The 22,401-nt window shown below is 55.4% G+C and overlaps 2 protein-coding genes across 2 annotated transcripts; both read right to left on the bottom strand.

Moving 5' to 3' along the window:
* Positions 1-1,652: 1,652 nt before the first annotated feature.
* LOC138682249 (protocadherin alpha-3-like) lies at positions 1,653-4,508 on the bottom strand. The gene has a single exon (XM_069772274.1). The coding sequence runs from the start codon at positions 4,446-4,448 to the stop codon at positions 1,653-1,655; it is 2,796 nt and encodes a 931-aa protein (XP_069628375.1). The 5' UTR covers positions 4,449-4,508.
* A 1,967-nt stretch (positions 4,509-6,475) lies between these two features.
* Positions 6,476-18,427, bottom strand: LOC138682248 (protocadherin alpha-6-like). The gene is made up of 3 exons (XM_069772273.1): positions 15,906-18,427; positions 6,606-6,704; positions 6,476-6,490 (listed from the first exon to the last, which is right to left on the bottom strand). Exons 1-3 carry the CDS (start codon positions 18,369-18,371, stop codon positions 6,476-6,478), a joined length of 2,580 nt encoding a protein of 859 aa, XP_069628374.1. The 5' UTR covers positions 18,372-18,427.
* Positions 18,428-22,401: the final 3,974 nt, after the last annotated feature.

The following is a 22,401-nucleotide window of genomic DNA, read 5'->3' as shown; positions in this document are numbered from 1 at the left end:
CAAGAAAAGCACACATCTCCCATTCTTGTCTTCTTAGAGCATAGGCCATGGAATTCCCAAGGATTTCCAGTTCCCACAGACAAGTCTTCCCACTGCTCAGAATCACCCTTCACATCAGGAAATGCCCAGGCCCTGCTCAATGCTAGTGCCAGAATCACTTCCACGACATGCCACAGTTTCCTTTCCCGGCTCCATCCGACTTTTGCTTATGCTTCCCATCAATGAGACCACCGCAGAAAACACACAGACGTATCACATACACAGCATCGGCAAACTCTCTGCTGATGAGCCGTCGTGTCTGGCGATGTTTTGTGGGATATTTGGAAAACAACGGACATATAGCGAACAATCCAGGCACAATGAAACTGATTATTCCGTGAGCCAGAGGCCTCTGCAGGCAGCAGGCCTCAAGGACGTAGCGAAGATTAACTGTTGCTACAAGTTTGATGAAGCAAGCACGAAAAGTAGAACAAGGCTAACTGTTGCTACAAAGTTTGATGAAATAAGCACAAAAAGCTGAACAAAGTTGGGCCTACCTGGCTGAAAGCAGGACACAAGACAAGATACAGGCGGAGGGAACCATTCGCGTGATCAGAAGGCCTTATCCTATCAAATTATTGTTTTAGGCGCGTGGACAGCATATGTTAACCAATCAACAGATGGCTTACGCATGAGCAGGAACTAAAATACTTATATAAACCAAGCTATTTGGGCAATAAAGTGGCATCTGCTTTGATCATATTGATTGTGTGCAGTGTCCGTGACTTCCGCGTCGACAACGTTCCAGGTATCTCCAAGGGAAATGTTGCAAGCCTGAGAGCAACACTATTTCTGCAAGTGACATTGTGACAGCTCTAAATGGCAATAGCATCAATTTCTTGCTCTGAAAAAACAACCCAACTGTTGATGAGCACCCCACTGCAACAGATGATATTGACTACGTAGCAGAATCTGGTTTGGGTTTTGTTTTGATGGGTTTATTTTGGTTGGGTTTGTTCTGCTTGTTAGGTTTTGCTTGTTTGGTGGTTTTGGGGTTGGGTTGTATTTTTTTCCCCCAACCATGTTTCCAGGGCTTCTGCAACCATGAGGCTGTTGATTCAAGTATTAGAAGAACATCAAAACACACCAGTGTATGCCACGTGACTTCTCTGGCCACAAACAAGAGACCAAAACCGGGGGGATGCTGGAAACAACAAAATCAAAAGGAAATTCCCATCTCTAACACCTACCTTGTTGGGTGACACTCCTCTCCCTGAACACTTTACACTAGCAACTAGCGTTACAACGCACTTGGGAAAAAAACATAGGAAAAGTCTGTATTGCCTTCCCTACTTTCATAATTCCTCTGGTGGGTGAATAAAAATGCAGAAATTATACCACAGGGAGAGAAGACCCTGAACACCCAACTGTCACCTTCCATCACAACTCTCACAGAAGGGAATCAAATCAGGACGAGGACAGAGTTTGCGACAAGAAACCACAGCAGATACCAGCACGGTCAGCAAAAAGCAACTCTAAGAAGCAGTACATAGTGCCTGCGGGACTGTCACCACCACAGCCTGCGTGTCTGGCACGCCTTCAGCAAGCTCGGGTGGAAATGCTGCACACCAGCAAGCCCGGGGGGGCGTCCGCAAAGCTGATGTCGTGGCACCTCACATCGCAGTCGGCAGGGATTTCATTCCACGGGACAACAGCCCACGACCGCAAAGATCACCTGCGGACGGCCACCGCTGCGGGGTGCGGCAACACCTTGCTTGCTTGCTTGCTTCCTCCCCCACAGCGAGAGCCCGGGGGCTCCGGCAAGGACGCCAACGTCCCGTGAACACCCGTAAGAAGCACCCGCCAAGCCCCCACCGCCCGCGGGCCCCGGCGGCTGAGCCCGGCTCCCACCAGCGCCTGCCCAGGGCCCGGGCGACAAGGGACACGGGAAGGGGGAAGGGGCGAGAGGCGACAAAGGGGGGGGCACTGACCGTGTCCACGAGAGCGGGCGCCTCCGGCTGCGTCTCCTTCGCCGCGGGGACGGGCGGCGGCGGGAAGTTGGGGCTGAAAACCATCAGGTCGCTCTTGCCCGCGCCCTCCGCCACGCACAGGCTCCGGCTCTGGCGCTGCGAGTACGACCAGCTCCCCACTTCGCTGGCGCACACCAGCGTCGCCGGCCCGGGCCCCGACAGCACGGCCGCCCGCGGCGCCCACCGCGACGCCCCGTACAGCACCACCGCCAGCAGGAACAGGCTCGACACCGCGCAGATGGCCACCACCAGCCACACGTTCGTCGCCGCCGCCGCCGCCGCCGCCGCCGCGCCGCTCTCCGCGCCCGCCGCCGGCCGCGGCCCCGCCCCCGACGAGGACGAGCCCGCGGCCGCCAGCGCCGCCTCGGCGCCCTCCACCAGCGACACGCTCAGCGTGGCCGTGGCCGAGCGCGCCGGCTCGCCGTGGTCCCGCACCACGATCACCAGCCTCTGCCGCGGGCCGTCCGCCTCCTCCAGCGCCCGCGCCGTGCTCACCTCGCCGCTGTACAGCCCCACGCGGAACGGGCCCTTCCCCCGCGGCTCCCACAGCTCGTAGCGCAGCCACGCGTTGTAGCCCGAGTCCGCGTCCACCGCGCGGATCTTCGCCACCACCTGCCCCGCCGGCGCCCCCCACGCCGCCCACGCCCACAGCGCCCCCGAGCCCGAGCCCGAGCCCGAGCCCGGCCCCGACGAGCCCGCCGCCCCGCCACCCGGCCCGCCCCCGGCAGGAGCAGGCGGGAGCAGCGCCGGCGCGTTGTCGTTCTCGTCCACCACGAAGAGCTGCACCGTGGCGTTGCCGCACAGCGGCGGCTCCCCCGCGTCCACCGCCCGCACCTCGAACTGCAGCACCTGCACCTCCTCGTAGTCCAACGGCTGCAGCGCCCACAGCCGCCCGCTCTCCGCGTCCACCGACACGTAGCTCGACGCCGCCCGCCACCCCCCGCCCGCCACCGCGCCCCCGCCGACGCCCTCCGCCACCGAGTAGCTCACGCGCCCGTTGCCCGCCTCGTCCGGGTCCCGCGCCCACAGCCGCGCCAGCTCCGCGCCCGCCGCGTTGTTCTCCCGCGCCAGCACCGTGTACACGGCCTGCGCGAACGCCGGCGCGTTGTCGTTCACGTCCGACACCGGCACCCGCACCCCGCGGCTGGCGCGCAGCGCCGGCGCCCCGCCGTCCTCCGCCCGCACCTCCACCTCGTACTCCGACACCCGCTCCCGGTCCAGCGCCTCCCGCAGCACCAGCGAGTACGAGCCCGCGAACGTCGCCACCAGCCCGAACGGCGCCGCCGGCCACACCGCGCAGCGCACCCGACCGTTCGCCCCCGAGTCCCGGTCCGACACGCTCAGCAGCGCCACCACCGTCCCCACCGCCGCGTCCTCCGGCACCGGCACCGACAGCGACGTCACCCACACCTCCGGCGCGTTGTCGTTCACGTCCAGCACCTCCAGCTCCACGCTGCAGTGACCTGACAGCGGGGGCGAGCCTTTGTCTCTCGCTTCGATCTCCAGGTCATACGACTGAACGTCCTCAAAATCCAGGTTACCAGCAGTCCTTATTTCACCGGATTTCCTGTCAATTATGAAAAGGTCCCGAAATTTGTCAGAAACAGTGTCGCTAAACGAATAATATATCTCCCGATTAATTCCTTCGTCTTTATCTGTCGCTGTCAGCTGGTAAAACACAGTTCCCGGGGAAGCGCTCTCTGGCAACTGCACTTTATACACTGACTGGTTGAACTGGGGCGCATTGTCGTTGGCGTCCAGCACCGAGATCACCAGCTCCATCGTGCCCGTCAGCGACGGACGGCCCCCGTCACTCGCCGACAACACCAAACGGTGCTCAGGCATCGTCTCGCGGTCCAGCGGTCTCCTTAATACAAGGACTACGAGAATTTTATTTTCGTCTTTGGATTTCACTTCCAAACCGAAGTGCTCGCTGGGGCTGAGGGTGTAGGAGAGCTGCGCGTTGGCTCCGACATCTGCATCCGACGCGCCCTCCAGCGGCAACCGAGAACCGGGGGGGGAGTTCTCCGATAAACTGAGGTTTTTCCGGGCGGCGGGGAAGAGCGGGGCGTTGTCGTTGATGTCGGTCACCTCCAGCTCCACGTGGAAGACGCGCAGCGGCCGCTCCACCAGCACCTCCAGCCGCAGGGCGCACGGCGCGCTCTTCCCGCACAGCTCCTCCCGGTCCAGCCGCGAGCTCACCACCAGCGCCCCGCTCGCCCCGCTCACCTCCACGCTCGCCCGCCGGCCCTGCGCCACCAGACGCAGCCGACGCGCCTCCGGCTCGCCCGCCTCCAGGCCCAGGTCCTGCGCCAGCCGGCCCACCACCGTCCCGGCCTTGGCTTCCTCCGGCACCGAGTAGCGCACCTGCCCGCCGCCCAGCGCCCAGGCCGCCTGCAGCACCAGCACCCGCACCACGGGCCCCCAGCACACGCCCATCGCCGCCGCCGCCACCGCCCGCACGGGCCCCGCACGGCTCCCCGCCGCCGCCCGGACGCACCGGCTCTCCTGCCCGCCCCGCCCCGCCCCCCCGCGCTCACGGCCGGGCTCTCCGCCGCACCGGGGCGGAGCCGCCTCACCGCTCCGACCCCGTTTCTGAGCCTGCAGCGACACCGTGTGCTGCTCCGACGCCTCGCACGCTCCCCACCATCGCCAGCCCGCCGTCTCTCGCCTCGCTTCCTTCCGTGCTCCTCCTGCTTTGCCCCCTTCCTTTCTTTTTCCCCTCCTCCTCGCGTCTTTGCTCTTGCCTTCGTCCCTTCTTCTTTCCTCCTTCAGTTATCTCTTCGTATGCGTTTACCGCCTTCTTCCTTCCTTTCCTGACATTTTCCTTCTCTTTTATTCTTTCTCTTCCGTCTTCTCTTTCCAACTCCTTTCTGCTTTCTTCTCTTTCCACCTTCGATGTCCTCTTTCTGCTCTTCCTTCTCCTTTTCGTTCTTGCCCTGACGTGCCCAAGTCTTTACTCCCCTTTCCCTTCTCCTTCCATCCTTCGCTCTTCTTTACCCCCGCTGGCAGCTCGCCAGTCGCCTCCGGCGCCGCGGCGGAGACCGTCAAAGACGGAGCCAGCAGCGCTAATTACGGGCCTGCAGCGCCGCAGCGCGGTACTCTAACCAAGGCGGAGGCTCTTACGGACCAACTCTCTTCAGCGTCTAGAGGTAAGGTCGGTGCCTTTTGGTAATCCCCTCTACCGATCCTTCTTTCCTTCCTTGCCCTCCCTCACCACCTTTCTGTGTACAAGTCATAGCGTCCGTGCATGCTAGTAAACTCAATTATCCTTTCTTGTTTTCTTTATCTTTCTCTCCGTTGCTTGCTTCCTTCTTGTTTGATTTTCTCTCTGTTGTGTCTTCCTTCCTTCTCTGCTTTCCCTTTCTCCCTTCCCCTCTTTTCCCTGTCCGTCCTTCCCCTTTTCTTCTTCACTCTTTGCTTCTTCCTTGTCTCCTTTACCAACATGTTTTCCATATGACTACCTCACCCTCGCCACGAAGCACGGACATGCCCTCTGGCAAGAGCTATCATTTCCCTTCCTCATCACTTCTCATCAAGCCTTGCACAGCGTCCCTTGGTCCCAAGGATGCCGAGGTCCTCACCTCCATTCAACATGTAGAGATAACAGCAGTGCATCCTGGTAGTATCCGCTATAGCCTCTTCCTTACTTACTTCCTTGTCCTTCTATCTTTCTTCATTGCATACAGTCCTTTTCTTCCATCTTCCTCTCTCTTTCATTCCTTCTTATTTCCTGCTTCCTTTCTCATTAATTTTTCGTCCTTTATCTTTCATCTCCTCTTTTCATCTTTTTTCTTTCCTACTTCCCTTCCTTTGATTCCTTTTCCTTTTTTGCCTCACCCTGCCCTATTCTTGCTTCCCCTTCTCTTCTGCTTCCACCCTCGTCTCTTCTCTTCTTTTTCTCCTTTACCAAAAGATTTTCTACATGTCTACACCGCACTTGACATGAAGCACGGGCATGCCCTTTGGCAAGAGCTCTCATTCCTCTTCCCTGCCACCTTCCAACCCTCCAGGTGAATAACAACCTTCCTGCTTTCCTCCAGCTGATGCAAGACACAGCCACTGCTCCTATACTTCCCCATCCCTTCCTTCTGGAAGAAGACCACACTCGTCAGCCCCCAGTCCTCTCAAGGACACAGCAAATAACAGAGCAAGGCAATCACACTGCAAAGAAAGATCACCACTGCTGCATCAGAAAAGAATCCCCCACCCTCTGAAACACAAGCCTAAGGCCCACGGACATGGACATCTGTGCCAGCAGGCTCCAAAGAGTCCAAATAACCCAGGGGAGACTTTCTTTAGGGAAATCAAACCCATCACAGGCCAGGATGACAATCCTTCAAGAACGCTGAAGAAGCACAGGGCAAACACAGCTCCCAAGCACTCTTCATGTATCTCGATGAAGAGATATTCTTCCAGCCTCCTTTTTCACCTGTGCACGGAATGGCAAACTCTTGCATTCCCTTTCAGGCAGGCATCCACTGCCAGAACAACACAGGGGCATTAGCCCCCACAGAATACCTCTCACTCATTAGCATGATCCACCTGTCCCACAGACAAACAAAAGCCACAACAGTAACACCACAGCATTCTCACTGAGAACATCCCCTTGACTCCCCACACAGCCACTCCATGATTGTGAGGGATTGTGATCCCTCCTCCATCCGTGCTTGCTGCCACACACTCAGGCTGTGCCTGGAAGCAGCAGAAAAGCAGTGAGAGCAGGCAGTGGTGCTTTGCTGCTCCAGACCTACAGGCATTACCATCCAGGCAACATTCGGTCGATCCAACATGAAGACACCACGACTAAACAAGAACAAAACTACACCAGCCTCTCAAAACATATCTTCTTTCTGTACGAGCAACTTACCTGTAACATCACTACGTGCTTCTTCAGAAAACAAACATTTTCAGGACACAAGAATTGGTTTTGAAGGATATTTTTCCCTTAAGACTATCAGAGATTTTGTGGGTTGCTGGACAGAAAATAATTACTCCCGTTTTGCCAACATTTTGCAACCATTGTACAGTCTGCTCCTTGACCTCTGACAGGCTTGGTGCCTTGACCCCTTCCCTGGGGAGCCTGTTCCAGTGACTGGCCACGCTCTCAGTGAAGAACCTTTTCCTAATATCCAAGCGAACTTCCTCTGACACAGCTTCCAACCATTTCCTCGTGGCCAATTGCTGGTCACCAGAGAGATGAGATCAGCACTTCCCCCTCCAATGCCCCCCTTGAGGAAGTTGTAGACTGCGATAAGGGCACCCCTCAGCCTTCTCTTCTCCAAGCTGAACAAACCAAGTGACCTCAGCCGATCCTCATACGGCTTGCACTCAGACCTTTCATTATCTTGCTCATCCTACTCTGGACACACTCTAGGAATATGACATCCTTCTTATGTTGAGGTGCCCAAAACTGCACACAGTACTTCATGTGGGGCCACACCAGTGCAGCGTACAGTGGGAAAATCACCTCCCTTGACCAGCTAGCGGTGCTGTGCTTGATGCACCCCAGGACACAGTTGGACCTCTTGGCTGCCAGGGCACACTGCTGACTCATATTCAGCTTGCCATCAACCCAAACCCCCAAATCTCTTTCTGTGGGGTTGCTCTCCTGCCTCTTGATCCCCAATTTGTAGGGATAACCAAGATTAACCCATCCCACACACCAAATCCGGCACTTGCTCTTATTACATTTCATACGGTTGGGGATTGCACAGCTCTCTAGTCTATCCAGATCCATCTGTAAGGTCTCCCTATCCTTGAGGGAGTCCACAGCTCCTCCTAATTTAGTGTCATCAGCAAACTTACTTAATGTTCATTCGCGTCCTGCGTCCACATCATCTATAAAAACATTCAAGAGCACTGGCCCTAAAACTCAGCCCTGTGGAACCCCACCGGTGAACTGGCCACCAGCCTCATGTAACCCCATTTACTATACCTCTTTGACCCCAACCCACCAGCCAATTGCTCACCCAACACATTCTGCACTTTCTTATGACAAGTAGTATGACAGCTGTATGCTGGACATTTTATCCAGAGGGATACTACGAGTGATAGGGTCAAAAGCTTAGCTAAAATCCAAAAACCCCCAACATCTACTGGCTTCCCTTCGTCAACTAGATGGGTGACCTTGTCATAAAAGGAAATTAAGTTAGCTAAACAGGACTTGCCCCTCGTGAACACATGCTGGCTATGGCCAATGACTGCAGTGTCTCTCAAGAGGTTTTCAATAACTCCCAGAATAACCTTCTCCATAATTTCACCAGGCATTGAAGTGAGACTGACAGGCCTGTAATTACCAGGCTCTTCTCTCTTACCCTTCTGGAAAACTGGGACAACATTTGCCAGCTTCCAGTTGCCTGGCACCTCTCCAGACTCCCAAGACCATTGAAAGATAATGGAAAGAAGTCCCGCAATGACATCGGCCAGCTCTTTCAGTACCCTGCGATGAATCCCATCGGGCTCCATAGACTTTCACGCCTCCAGCTGGAGCAGCGCGTCTCAGAGTTCACTGGGAGTTGATCATTGCCCCAGTCACGATCTTCCAACACAGGCTCCGGGCGTCCCTTGGCCCATCATCAGTGTTAAAGTACAGAGGTGAAGAAGGCATTAAACATCTCTGCTTTGTCTACATCCCTATTTGTGAGGTGGCCAACCTCATCCAGTAACAGATCAATGTTATCTCTCATCCTCCTTTTGCTGTTAACATGTTTTAAAAAGCCCTTTTGGTTGTCCTTCACAGTGCTGGACAGCTTGAACTCTAGTGGAGCTTTGGCCACACAAATTTTATTCCTACAGGGGCAAACAGCATCTCTGTAGTCCTCCCGTGTCACCTGTCCTTCTTTCCAATGTCCGTACACTTTCCTTTTCCACCTAAGTTCTAGATGGTCCCTGCTCAGCCAAGCCAGCCTTCTGCCCTGCTTATTTGACCTCCGACACCCTGGAATTGCCTGCTCCTGCGCTCTTACAAGATGGCTCTTCAAAAGTGAACAGCGTTCATGCACCCCAATACCTTCAGAAGCAGATTCCCAGGGGACCTTACTAACTAGTTCCTTCAGCAGCCAAAGTCTGCTCTCCCTATACCCAGGGTTGAAGTTTTGCTGGCAGTTTTTCTCCTGTTGACAACCATTTGAAACTCAGCTGTTTTGTGGTCGCTGTGACCAAGACAGCCACCATCACCTCTTTGCCCACGAGTCGCCCTCTGGTTATAAACAACAAAGCCAGGAGGGCACATTTCCTAGTCAGCTCCCTTACTACCTGCCCCAAGAAATTATCTTCAACATGCTCCAGGAATTTCCTGGACCTGTTTGCCTATGATATTCCCAGCTGACGTCCGGGAAGCTGGAATCACCCATAAGGACAAGGGCAGCTGTTCTAGAGATATCCCTTGACTCCTTGTAGAATAATTCATCAGTGTGGTCATCCCGGCTGGGTGGTCCAGAGTAGACTCCCACAGCAACATCTGCTTTATTTGCTTTTCCCTTATTCCTTACCAAGAGGCTCTCAACCGTGTCGTCGTCAGCTGCAAGCACCATAGAGTCCAGCCCCTCCTTTATGTACAGCACCACCCGCCCTGCCTACCCCTCCAGAAGAGCCTGTAACTGTCCATCATGGCACACCTGTCACAGGACTCATCCCACCACGTTTCCCTTATGCCAGTGATGCTGTAGCTCTGGCACTGGGACAAAGCTTCTAGCTCCTCCTGTTTATTCCTCATGCTCCATGCATTAGCAAGGAGACATTTCAAATATGTACCAGTGTCCTCAGCATGTCGTGGAGCAGACTGAAGGACCTCGCTAGCACACCGTCCCTCAAATGCTGGCGTGCCACCCTGTGGCTATCAGTAGCAAGCCTGGTTTTACTCCTTTCCCCTTCAAATCTAGTTTAAAGCTCTTTCAAGAAGCCCCGCTAGCTGGTTTTTTTAACAACATCAACAGCTTTGGAAGCTGCTACAGATGCCCACCACTACACAGGGACAGCAGATTGAAGCGCTACCCTCCAATAACACATTTCCCAAAAGAAGAGGGGAAAGGTTCATCAGAAAAAATTCAGCAGTCTGCATCTCACCCCCTCCTACCAACACCTCTCCTATGTCAATCAGGCAGCAGCACAAGGGTCTGTGACTGGTGAGGGATACTCATAACCTCAAAAGAATCCCAGTCCACTGTATAGAAATGCAAGAAGACAACACCAGGGCACAAGGATATGCAGAACTTCTGGAGGTCCTAACAGGATTCGGGCCAAGTAGCACTCTGTGCCAGAACTCTGCTCAAGGTTTTCTACTTGCATCCTCTTCCCCACGCTCTAGGAAATGGCATGTCCAGCTAAGCGGACACTCTCCGGTTCTTCCCCAATGACACCATATGTGTTCTGTCCTGCATCTCCATTTCCTCAGGCAAGACTCTTCCCTGCTCAAGGTCACCCTCCCCGTAATGGATCCCTCCAATGCAAGTCATGCCCTTCTGTGACAGAAGGCCTCCAACTCCAGACCCTTGGGAGCCTGGGAAAGGATCCTGCAAAAGAACACTCTGTGCCCTTCCTGACTCATGCTTTCCTCTAGGCAGCCTCCTTTCCCCACGCCGAGACATGTGTCCTCAAGACAAGCACATCATCTCCCATTCTTGTCTTCATATGACATGGCCCATGGTCCTCCCAAGGATTTCCAGTTCCCACTGACAAGTCTTCCAGCTGCTCACAGTCACTTTTCACAGCAAGAGATGGCCAGGCCCAACTCAGTGCCACATTCACCTCCATGACATGCCATAGTCTCCTTGCCCACCTCAAGGCTCACTCTGGCTTTTACAGACCCTTCCATCAACAACAGCACCATCGAAAAACACACAAGTGGTATCGTGTGCGCGGTGCCCACCCGACACTCTGCAGCTGACCCATCATGTTTGGCAATGCTTCAGCTCTCTCCCATGAAAATGTTACACACTATGGCGCAATACTCTTTCTAAAGGTGATGTCGGGACAGCTCTAACGACAATGGCATTGATTTCATGCTGTGAGATAACCACCCAATTTTGATGAGCACAGCACTGTAATGGATGGTATCTTCTGTGTTGGACAATTTGATATGGATTTGGGGTTTTTAATTGTTTGGTTCTTTTTTTCATCAAACTGAAGATTTCTGAGTCTCTGGTACGGTTGTGCCTGCTGATGCAAATATTGAAAGAGCATCCAAACAGGCCAGCGTACATCACGCTACTTCTCTGGCCAGGAACACAAGTCGACTGTTTTGTCTCCTTTAACAAATTTTTTTCTCAAGGACTACACCACGCTTGACACAAAGCACGGGCATGCCCGTTGGCAAGAGCACTCATTCCTCTTCCCTGCCAACTTCCAACCCTCCAGGTGAATAACAACCTCCCTGCTTTCCTCCAGTCTATACAAGACAGACAGACTACCCCTGCATCTCCCCATCCCTCCCTTCTGGAAGAAGACCACACTCGTCAGCCCCCAGTCCTCTCAAGGACACAGCAAATAACAGAGCAAGGCAATCACATGGCAAAGAAAGATCATCACTGCTACATCAGAAAAGAATCCCCCACCCTCTGAAACACAAGCCTAAGCACCACGGACATGGACATCTGTGCCAGCAGGCTCCAAAGAGTCCAAACAACACATGGAGGGGATTTTCTTTGGGAAATCAAACCCATCACAGCCCAGCATGATGACCCTCCAGGAAGGCTGAAAAAGCAGGGGCCAACCACAGCTCCCGAGCACTCTTCCTATACCTTGTGGAAGAGCTATTCTTACTGACCCTTTCTCCCACTGCATGCTGAATGGCCAGCTCACGCTTCCCCTTTCAGGTAGGCATGCTCTGCCCGAACAACGCAGCAAGAGCCTTGTTACCCAAGGGGTTTAGTACCCATGGAATACCTCTCCTTCATTAGCATGACCCACGCATCACACACCCAAACAAAAGCCACGAAGGAAATGCCACAACTTGTTCACTGAGTACGTCTCCTCAATGCCCAACACAACCACACAAAGAAAGGCACTGGGGTCCCTACCACATATCTCCTTGCTGCTGACTGCTCACACTGTGCCTGGAAGCAGCAGGAAAGCAACGAGAGCAGGCAGTGGTGCTTTGCTGCTTCAAACCTACAGGCATTACAATCCAGGCAACGTTTGTTGATCCAACATACAGATACCACAACTGAACAGGAACAAATGTACAGCTGTCTCTCAAACACATCCACTTCAGGTGCTGAGCTACTGACCTGTAGCCTCACTGGTTGCCTCTTCAGAAAAGAAACTTTTTCAGGGGAGGGGAATTGCTTTTCAAGGACATTTTAAATTAACATCATAGCATTTCTGGGGAAACTGGGCAGGAAAAAATGACCCATGTTCTGCAAAAAACTGGACAGTGCACAGTGCCCCTTATGAACTTCTATCACAGGGGAAACAGGAAGGAGCCCTGAAAGCTAAGGATGTTTTTTCAATGGGGAACTTAGCTCAGGAGAGTGGAAAAGCCATCTCCTACACTGATGGGAAATCGCCCAAACATCTGCCACCTGACAGCTGCCAAAATTCAGCACTCCGCATCTCATCCACTGTTACCAACATGTTGCCAATGTGACAGAAATAAAACCAAAAGGGTGGGCAGTTTTGGTGAGGGGAGAGAAGAAAACCAAAGGATCCCATTCCGCTGTAGTGAAATGCAAACTCTGGCAGTATCTTGAATACGGAGACCACTTCTTCCCCTCCCTAGCAAGACTAAGAGCAGAGAGGTAACCAAGGAGAGGTTCAGAAAAGGCTGGCAGCATGATCCAAATTTGGAAAAGCTTCTCTTTGAGCAACAACATTCCACACCAGAAACAAGTGATTAAAGTCATGAGCAGTAGATGTCTTTGCAAGCAGTAATACCACAAAGAACAACAGCGCCCTAAGCTATGCCAAACTTCGGGAGGTTCTGAGAGGATCCCGGGCAAGCACCATCATGTGCTGGGACACTCCTTGAGGTTTTCTACTGGAGCACACTATCTCGAGCCTTGGGAAATGGAATCTCCACAGCTAAGCAGACATTCTCCAGTCCTTCCCCAATGACGCAGACCATCTTCTAACCGGCATCTCCATTTCCATCAGACAAGACTGTCCCCGGCTCAGGGCCACCCTCCCTGTGATACTTGCACAGGCCCTATGGATGCCACTTGCAGGATCACTGCCACAACACTCAGATATTGCTCCAACACAGTAACATGCTCCAGCTCTAAACCCCACTCCAAGCATGACCCAGGCCTTTGCACATCCACACCTTCCCTCCTGATCAGCACAAAGAACATAGGGAGGCATGCAAACCCACTCACTGTCTGGCAGACTCTTCCCAGCTGCGTGAACTCCACCCAGAATGCTTTTGCTTTTCAGCAATCTCAGGTGAAAACACCACAGAGCTGCACAGTAGAGTGCTTAAACAGTCTGTGGTTAGAGCTGTGACAGCTCTGATCCCAGTCCACACGGATATTACTCTTTCAGAAAACCACACCAAACACTGAAGCACAAGCAGTCTCATGATGGCCACTGGGTGAGAGAACTTCTACGATAGAAAATGCAGCGCTGGGCTGCTGTGCAGGGTTTGCCGTGCACATGCATGTATCTGAACATGTTAATACTGACAAGACAACACACCATCTCTACCGCGGCCACCTGTGCATGTGCACAAATAGGAGAAGTCCAAAGATTACACTCACCTCCTCAAGTGCCCTTACAAATCCTGCCTGGTGAGGTTGCCATCATGGCAACACCAACAGCTGTAGAAGCTCCTGCAGATACCCACCACAACACAAGGACAGAAGATTGAAGCACTATCCTCCCAAAACACCCTTCCCAAAACAGCAGCAAAAATATTCATCAGAACAAATTCAGCAGTCTGCATCTCAACCCCCCTTACCAACAACACATTGCCTACGTCAATCAGGCAGCAGCACAAGGGACTATCTCTGCTGGGAGACACTCATAACCCCAAAAGAGACACTGTGGGCATTTCAGTACCACATAATATCTCAAGATCCACAAGGCCTCATACTCCAGACCCTTGGGAGCCTGCAAAAAGATCCTGGGCAAGAACACTCTGTGACCTTCCTGCCTCATGCTTTCCTCTAGGCAGCCTCCATTCCCCAATCCAGCTGTGGAAGCTGCTACAGATGCCCACCACTACACAAGGACTCCTACCAACACATTGCCTACAGCAATCAGGAAGCAGCACAAAGGACTGTCTCTGCTGGCAGATAGTCGTACAACACTGTGGGCGTTTCAATACCATCTAACTATCTCAAGACCCAGAAGGCCTCCAGCTCCAGATTCTTGCAGCCTGGAAAAGAATCCTGGGCAAAAACACTCTCTGCCCATCCTGCCTCATACTTTCCGCTAGGCAGCCTCCACTCCCCACTCTCCAACATGCTTTCTCAAGAAAAGCACACATCTCCCATTCTTGTCTTCTTATGGCATAGGCCATGGAATTCCCAAGGATTTCCAGTTCCCACAGACAAGTCTTCCCACTGCTCAGAATCACCCTTCACATCAGGAAATGCCCAGGCACTGCTCAATGCCAGGGCCAGATTCACCTCCACGACATGCCAGTTTCCTTTCCCAGCTCCATCCGACTTTTGCTTATGCTTCCCATCAATGAGACCACCGTACAAAACACACAGAGGTATCACGTACACAGCGTCGGCAAACTCTCTGCTGATGACCCATCATGTCTGGCAATGCTTCAGCTATCTCCAAGGGAAATGTTGCAGACTTAGGAGCAAGACTATTTCTGCAAGTGACATTGTGACAGCTCTAAATGGCAACAGCATCAATTTCTTGCTCTGAAAAAACAACCCAACTGTTGATGAGCACCCCACTGCAACAGATGATATTGACTACGTAGCAGAATCTGGTTTGGGTTTTGTTTTGATGGGTTTATTCTGCTTGTTAGATTTTGCTTGTTTGGTGGTTTTGGGTTCATTTGGTTATTTTTTTCCCGCAAGAAGATGTTTCCAGGGCTTCTGTAACCATGAGGCTGTTGATTCAAATATCAGAAGAACATCAAAAGAGACCAGTGTATGTCACGTGACTTCTCTGGCCACAAACAAGAGACCAAAACCGGGGGGATGCTGGAAACAACAAAATCAAAAGGAAATTCCCATCTCTAACACCTACCTTGTTGGGTGACACTCCTCTCCCTGAACACTTTACACTAGCAACTAGCGTTACAACGCACTTGGGAAAAAAACATAGGAAAACTACGTATTGCCTTCCCTACCTTCAAAACTCCTCTGGTGGGTGAATAAAAATGCAGAAATTATACCACAGGGAGAGAAGACCCTGAACACCCAACTGTCACCTTCCATCACAACTCTCGCAGAAGGGAATCAAATCAGGACGAGGACAGAGTTTGCAACAAGAAACCACAGCAGATACCAGCATGGTCAGCAAAAAGCAACTCTAAGAAGCAGTACATAGTGCCTGCGGGACTGCCACCACCACAGCCTGCGTGTCTGGCACACCTTCAGCAAGCTCGGGTGGAAATGCTGCGCACCAGCAAGCCCGGGGGGGCGTCCGCAAAGCTGATGTCGTGGCACCTCACATCGCAGTCGGCAGGGATTTCATTCCACGGGACAACAGCCCACACCCACAACAGCAAAGATCACCTGCGGACGGCCACTGCTGCGGGGTGCGGCAACACCTTGCTTGCTTGCTTGCTTGCTTCCTCCGCCACAGCGAGAGCCCGGGGGCTCCGGCAAGGACGCCAACGTCCCGTGAACACCCGTAAGAAGCACCCGCCAAGCCCCCACCGCCCGCGGGCCCCGGCGGCTGAGCCCGGCTCCCACCAGCGCCTGCCCAGGGCCCGGGCGACAAGGGACACGGGAAGGGGCGAGAGACGACAAAGGGGGGGGCACTGACCGTGTCCACGAGAGCGGGCGCCTCCGGCTGCGTCTCCTTCGCCGCGGGGACGGGCGGCGGCGGGAAGTTGGGGCTGAAAACCATCAGGTCGCTCTTGCCCGCGCCCTCCGCCACGCACAGGCTCCGGCTCTGGCGCTGCGAGTACGACCAGCTCCCCACTTCGCTGGCGCACACCAGCGTCGCCGGCCCGGGCCCCGACAGCACGGCCGCCCGCGGCGCCCACCGCGACGCCCCGTACAGCACCACCGCCAGCAGGAACAGGCTCGACACCGCGCAGATGGCCACCACCAGCCACACGTTCGTCGCCGCCGCCGCCGCCGCCGCGCCGCCCTCCGCGCCCGCCGCCGGCCGCGGCCCCGCCCCCGACGAGGACGAGCCCGCGGCCGCCAGCGCCGCCTCGGCGCCCTCCACCAGCGACACGCTCAGCGTGGCCGTGGCCGAGCGCGCCGGCTCGCCGTGGTCCCGCACCACGATCACCAGCCTCTGCCGCGGGCCGTCCGCCTCCTCCAGCGCCCGCGCCGTGCTCACCTCGCCGCTGTACAGCCCCACGCGGAACGGGCCCTTCCCCCGCGGCTCCCACAGCTCGTAGCGCAGCCACGCGTTGTAGCCCGAGTCCGCGTCCACCGCGCGGATCTTCGCCACCACCTGCCCCGCCGGCGCCCCCCACGCCGCCCATGCCCACAGCGCCCCCGAGCCCGAGCCCGAGCCCGGCCCCGACGAGCCCGCCGCCCCGCCACCCGGCCCGCCCCCGGCAGGAGCAGGCGGGAGCAGCGCCGGCGCGTTGTCGTTCTCGTCCACCACGAAGAGCTGCACCGTGGCGTTGCCGCACAGCGGCGGCTCCCCCGCGTCCACCGCCCGCACCTCGAACTGCAGCACCTGCACCTCCTCGTAGTCCAACGGCTGCAGCGCCCACAGCCGCCCGCTCTCCGCGTCCACCGACACGTAGCTCGACGCCGCCCGCCACCCCCCGCCCGCCACCGCGCCCCCGCCGACGCCCTCCGCCACCGAGTAGCTCACGCGCCCGTTGCCCGCCTCGTCCGGGTCCCGCGCCCACAGCCGCGCCAGCTCCGCGCCCGCCGCGTTGTTCTCCCGCGCCAGCACCGTGTACACGGCCTGCGCGAACGCCGGCGCGTTGTCGTTCACGTCCGACACCGGCACCCGCACCCCGCGGCTGGCGCGCAGCGCCGGCGCCCCGCCGTCCTCCGCCCGCACCTCCACCTCGTACTCCGACACCCGCTCCCGGTCCAGCGCCTCCCGCAGCACCAGCGAGTACGAGCCCGCGAACGTCGCCACCAGCCCGAACGGCGCCGCCGGCCACACCGCGCAGCGCACCCGACCGTTCGCCCCCGAGTCCCGGTCCGACACGCTCAGCAGCGCCACCACCGTCCCCACCGCCGCGTCCTCCGGCACCGGCACCGACAGCGACGTCACCCACACCTCCGGCGCGTTGTCGTTCACGTCCAGCACCTCCACCAACACCTTGCAGTGGCCCGACAGCGGGGGGTTTCCCTGATCTGCGGCATCCACTTGCAGGCGATAGAAACCAATATCCTCAAAGTCTAAGTCACCCCTAAGACGGATCTCCCCGCTATTCCTGTCAATCTCAAAAATATCCCTTCTGTCTGGAGGGAACAAATACTGAAGAGAATAAGAGATATTCCTGTTCGACCCCTCATCCGAATCCGTGGCGATTACTCTGATCACCAAAGAGCCCCGTTCCGTATTTTCCGCCAACTGCACTTTGTACACCGACTGGTTGAACTGGGGCGCGTTGTCGTTGGCGTCCAGCACAGAGATCACCAGCTCCATCGTGCCCGTCAGCGACGGACGGCCCCCGTCACTCGCCGACAACACCAAACGGTGCTCAGGCATCGTCTCGCGGTCCAGCGGTCTCTTGAGCACCAGAAATAACGATTCGGAGTCCTCCTCTGTTTTTTGCCAGTCCAGAGATAAGTGCTCGCTGGGGCTGAGGGTATAGGAGAGCTGCGCGTTGGCTCCGACATCTGCATCCGACGCGCCCTCCAGCGGCAACCGAGAACCGGGGGGGGAGTTCTCCGATAAACTGAGGTTTTTCCGGGCGGCGGGGAAGAGCGGGGCGTTGTCGTTGATGTCGGTCACCTCCAGCTCCACGTGGAAGACGCGCAGCGGCCGCTCCACCAGCACCTCCAGCCGCAGGGCGCACGGCGCGCTCTTCCCGCACAGCTCCTCCCGGTCCAGCCGCGAGCTCACCACCAGCGCCCCGCTCGCCCCGCTCACCTCCACGCTCGCCCGCCGGCCCTGCGCCACCAGACGCAGCCGACGCGCCTCCGGCTCGCCCGCCTCCAGGCCCAGGTCCTGCGCCAGCCGGCCCACCACCGTCCCGGCCTTGGCTTCCTCCGGCACCGAGTAGCGCACCTGCCCGCCGCCCAGCGCCCAGGCCGCCTGCAGCACCAGCACCCGCACCACGGGCCCCCAGCACACGCCCATCGCCGCCGCCGCCACCGCCCGCACGGGCCCCGCACGGCTCCCCGCCGCCGCCCGGACGCACCGGCTCTCCTGCCCGCCCCGCCCCGCCCCCCCGCGCTCACGGCCGGGCTCTCCGCCGCACCGGGGCGGAGCCGCCTCACCGCTCCGACCCCGTTTCTGAGCCTGCAGCGACACCGTGTGCTGCTCCGACGCCTCGCACGCTCCCCACCATCGCCAGCCCGCCGTCTCTCGCCTCGCTTCCTTCCGTGCTCCTCCTGCTTTGCCCCCTTCCTTTCTTTTTCCCCTCCTCCTCGCGTCTTTGCTCTTGCCTTCGTCCTTCCTTCCTTCCTCCTTCAGTTATCTCTTCGTATGCGTTTATCGCGTTCTTCTTTTTCTGACATTTTCCTTCTCTTTCTTCTTTCTCTTCCGTCTTCTCTTTCCAACTCCTTTCTGCTTTCTTCTCTTTCCACCTTCGATGTCCTCTTTCTGCTCTTCCTTCTCCTTTTCGTTCTTGCCCTGACGTGCCCAAGTCTTTACTCCCCTTTCCCTTCTCCTTCCATCCTTCGCTCTTCTTTACCCCCGCTGGCAGCTCGCCAGCCGCCTCCGGCGCCGCGGCGGAGACCGTCAAAGACGGAGCCAGCAGCGCTAATTACGGGCCTGCAGCGCCAGAGCGCGGTACTCTAACCAAGGCGGAGGCTCTTACGGACCAACTCTCTTCAGCGTCTACAGGTGACGTCGTGCTCGTCATCTCCTCCATCGTCTCTTCTTTCCTTCCTTTCTTCCTCTTTGCTTTCTTTTTACTTCCACCAATTCCTTCCTTGTCTTCTTCCTTCCCTTCTGCCATTTTCTGTTTCCTTTTCTCCCTTTTTTATGTTACCCTTTCTTCTCCTCATTCTTCTTCCTTCTGCCTTTCCTTAGCTCTATCCCTAGCTCTTTCCTTTTTTCCCCTCCCTGCCTCATCTTTGCCTCCTAATCCTTTCTGTTTATACACAAACAGCCGAGCCATTGTATCTTCCTTTCTTTTTCTCCTTCACCAAAATAATTTCTAAATGGCTACAACACACTCACAATGAAGCATGGACACCCCTTCAGGCAAGGCCTCTCCTTCCTCTTCCTCACCACTTTTCACCAAGCCTGACACAGGACCCTGAGTACCCAAGGTGCTGAGGTCCTCCACTCCATTCATCATGTCGATACAACATTGGTGCATGCTGGTAATCTCTGCTATTGTCTCTTCCTTCTTTCTTGTTTATTCTTTCTTTCATTCTTTCTCGTTTTCTTTCTTGCTTGCCTGCTTCTTACTTGCATAGATTACTTCCTGTCCTTCTTCCTTTTCCTCTTCCATCCCATCTCATCTCCCTTTTTTTTTGTCCTGCCCTATCCTTGCCTCCCATTCTTTTCTACTTCCATCCTTGTATCTTCTGTTTCGTTTCTACGTTACCAAGAAGTTTTAAAAATGTCTACACCACACTCACCATGAAGCACGGACGTGCCCTTTGGCAAGAGCTCTCATTCCTCACCTCTATCACCTTCCATCCTTCCATACAGTAAACGACCCTCCTGTTTTCCTCCAGTCTATGAATCTGCACCTGCCCTTATCTTCCTGAAGAAGAACACACCCTTCGCCATACCAGCCATCTCAAGGACCCAGCAAATCACAGAGTGAGGCAATCAAATGGCAAAGAACATCTCTGCCTCATCTGTTATGGGTTTGTGTGGCATGGGGGTTTTTGCTAGCAGGGGAGGGGGTGACAGGGGTGGCTCCTGTGAGAAGCTGCTAGAAGGTCCCCCGGCTCCAAGCCGGACCCTCCTCTGGCCCAGGCCGACCCAATCAGTGACGGTGGTAGCGCCTCTGGGAGAAGGTATTAAAGAAGGGGAACCTGCAGTGAGTGGGGGTATTGGAATGTGAGAGGAACACCTCTGTGGATAACGAGGTCAGTGAAGGAGGGGGAGGAGGGGCGCCTGAGGACGTTGATGCCCCTGCAGCCCGTCGTGAGACGGCAGGCTGTCCCCCTGCAGCCCGTGGAGGTGAGCAGGGGAGCACATGCCCCTGAAGATGGCCGTCACTCCATCCGAAAGCCCATACTGGAGCAGTGCGTGGCTGAAGATCGGCCCGCGGAAAGGACCCACGCCAGGGAAGTTTGTGAGGAACTGCAGCCCGTGGAACTCACGTTGGAGAAGTTCGTGAAGGACTGTCTCCCGTGGGAGGGACCCCACGGTGGAGCAAGGGAAGAGTGAGGGGTCCTCCCCCGTGAGCAGGAAGCAGTGGCAGAGACAAGGTGTGGCAACCTGACCCCAACACCCATCCCCTGTTCCCCTGCGCCGCCAGAGGGAGGGGGTAGAGAGAAACCGGAGTGGGGTTGAGCCGCGAAGGAGGAAGGGGGTGGGGGGAAGGTGTTCTAAGATTTGATTTTACTTCCTATAATCCTTGTTTTGATTTGACTTGTAGTCAATTAAATTGATTTCGTTTCTTCCCCAAACTAAGCCTGTCTTTTACCCGTGACCGTAAGTGATGAGTGATCACTTCTCTCGACTCATGAGCCTGTCTTTATATTTTCTCCCTCAACCCACCATAGCTGGGGGGAGGGCGGTGAGCGAGCGGCCGCGTGGTACTTTGTTACCGGCTGGGCCGAAACCACGACACTCATCAGAACACAATCCACCACTCTCTGAAACACAAGCCCCAGATACAGGGATGTCTCATTAAAAAAAAGGCTCCACAGAGTCCAAACAACACAGGCGAGTCTCTCGTTCAGGAACTCAAACCCAGTACAGCCAAGCACAACAACCCTCCAGGAGGGCTGAAAAAGCACAGGGCAACCACAGCTCCCAAGCACTCTCCATATACCTCCATTCTCCCAGACTCATTTTCCACCGCCACGCTGAATGGCAAGCTCTTGCTTCCCGTTCAGGCAGGCATGCACTGCCAGAACAACACAGCAAGAACCTCAGTACCCAGGGGCATTAGTCCCCTCGGAATAGCATGACCCACCCAGCACACAGCCAAACAAAAGCCACGAGGACAACATCATGGCATTTTTACAAACAACATCTGCTCAATGCCCAAAACATCCACCCCATGAAATGAACTGTGATCCCTCCTCCATACGTGCTTGCTGCCTCGAAGCTGTGCCTCGAAGCAGCAGGAAAGCAACGAGAGAAGGCAGTGGTGCTTTGCTGCTGCAAACCTACAGGCATTACAATCCTGGCAACATTCGGTTGATTCAACAGCAAGATACCATGACAAAACAGGAACAACAGTACATCTGCCTCTCAAACTCATCCTCTTCAGGTATGAACAACTTAGCGGTAGAATCACTGGTTGCTTCTTCAAAATAAAAAACGTTTTCAGGACAGCAGAAACAACGGCTTGAAGGGACATTTGCAATTAACATTATGAGAGATTCCTGGGGAAGCTGGACACAAAAAAAATTACTCATGTTCTGCAAAAGCCTGGAAAACGCTACACAGTGCACAGTGCTCCCTTATGCACTTCTATCACAAGGAGAGTAGCAGGGAGACCTGAAAGCCAAGGACTTTCTGTCAATGTCAAGCTCAGCTCAAGAGAGCGGAAAAGCCATCCCCCACACTGATGACAAACCGCCCAAATGTCTGCAGCCTGACAGCTGCCACAGTTCCGCCTCCTGCATCTCATCCGTTGTTACCAACACATTGCCAATGCGAGAGTAGAGAAAACAAAACAATGGGAGGTTTTGGTAAGAGGAGGGAAGAAAACCAAAGGAACCCCTTGCACTGTACTGAAACACAAGAGGACAACAACAGGCACAAGGCTATGCAGAAATTCTGGAGGCCCTGAAAGGATCCCGGGCAAGTAGCACTGCCTGTGGAGCCTCTTCTTGAGGATTTCTAATGCCATCTCTATCCCACACCCGGCGCAATGGCATCTCCAGCTTAGTGGTCATTCTCCACTTCTTCCCCAATGACACAGACCACTTTCTAACCAGCTGTCGTGGTTTAACCCCAGCCAGCAACTAAGCACCACACAGCCACTCACTCACTCCCCCCCATCCAGTGGGATGGGGGAGAAAAT

This window comes from Haliaeetus albicilla, chromosome 27, assembly GCF_947461875.1.
Source record: "Haliaeetus albicilla chromosome 27, bHalAlb1.1, whole genome shotgun sequence".
Lineage (NCBI taxonomy): Eukaryota > Metazoa > Chordata > Aves > Accipitriformes > Accipitridae > Haliaeetus > Haliaeetus albicilla.
The sequence above is the reverse complement of the archived record's forward strand: the minus strand, read 5'-3'. Positions and strand labels throughout refer to the sequence as shown.

Coding starts and splice junctions, on each gene's coding strand:
- LOC138682249 (XM_069772274.1), bottom strand. CDS start 4,448: ATGGGCGTGTGCTGGGGGCCCGTGGTGCGGGTGCTGGTGCTGCAGGCG.
- LOC138682248 (XM_069772273.1), bottom strand. CDS start 18,371: ATGGGCGTGTGCTGGGGGCCCGTGGTGCGGGTGCTGGTGCTGCAGGCG. Junction 6,705..15,905: donor CGCCCGCTCTCGTGGACACG/GTCAGTGCCCCC, acceptor TGCTGCTTCCAG/GCACAGCCTGAGTGTGTGGC.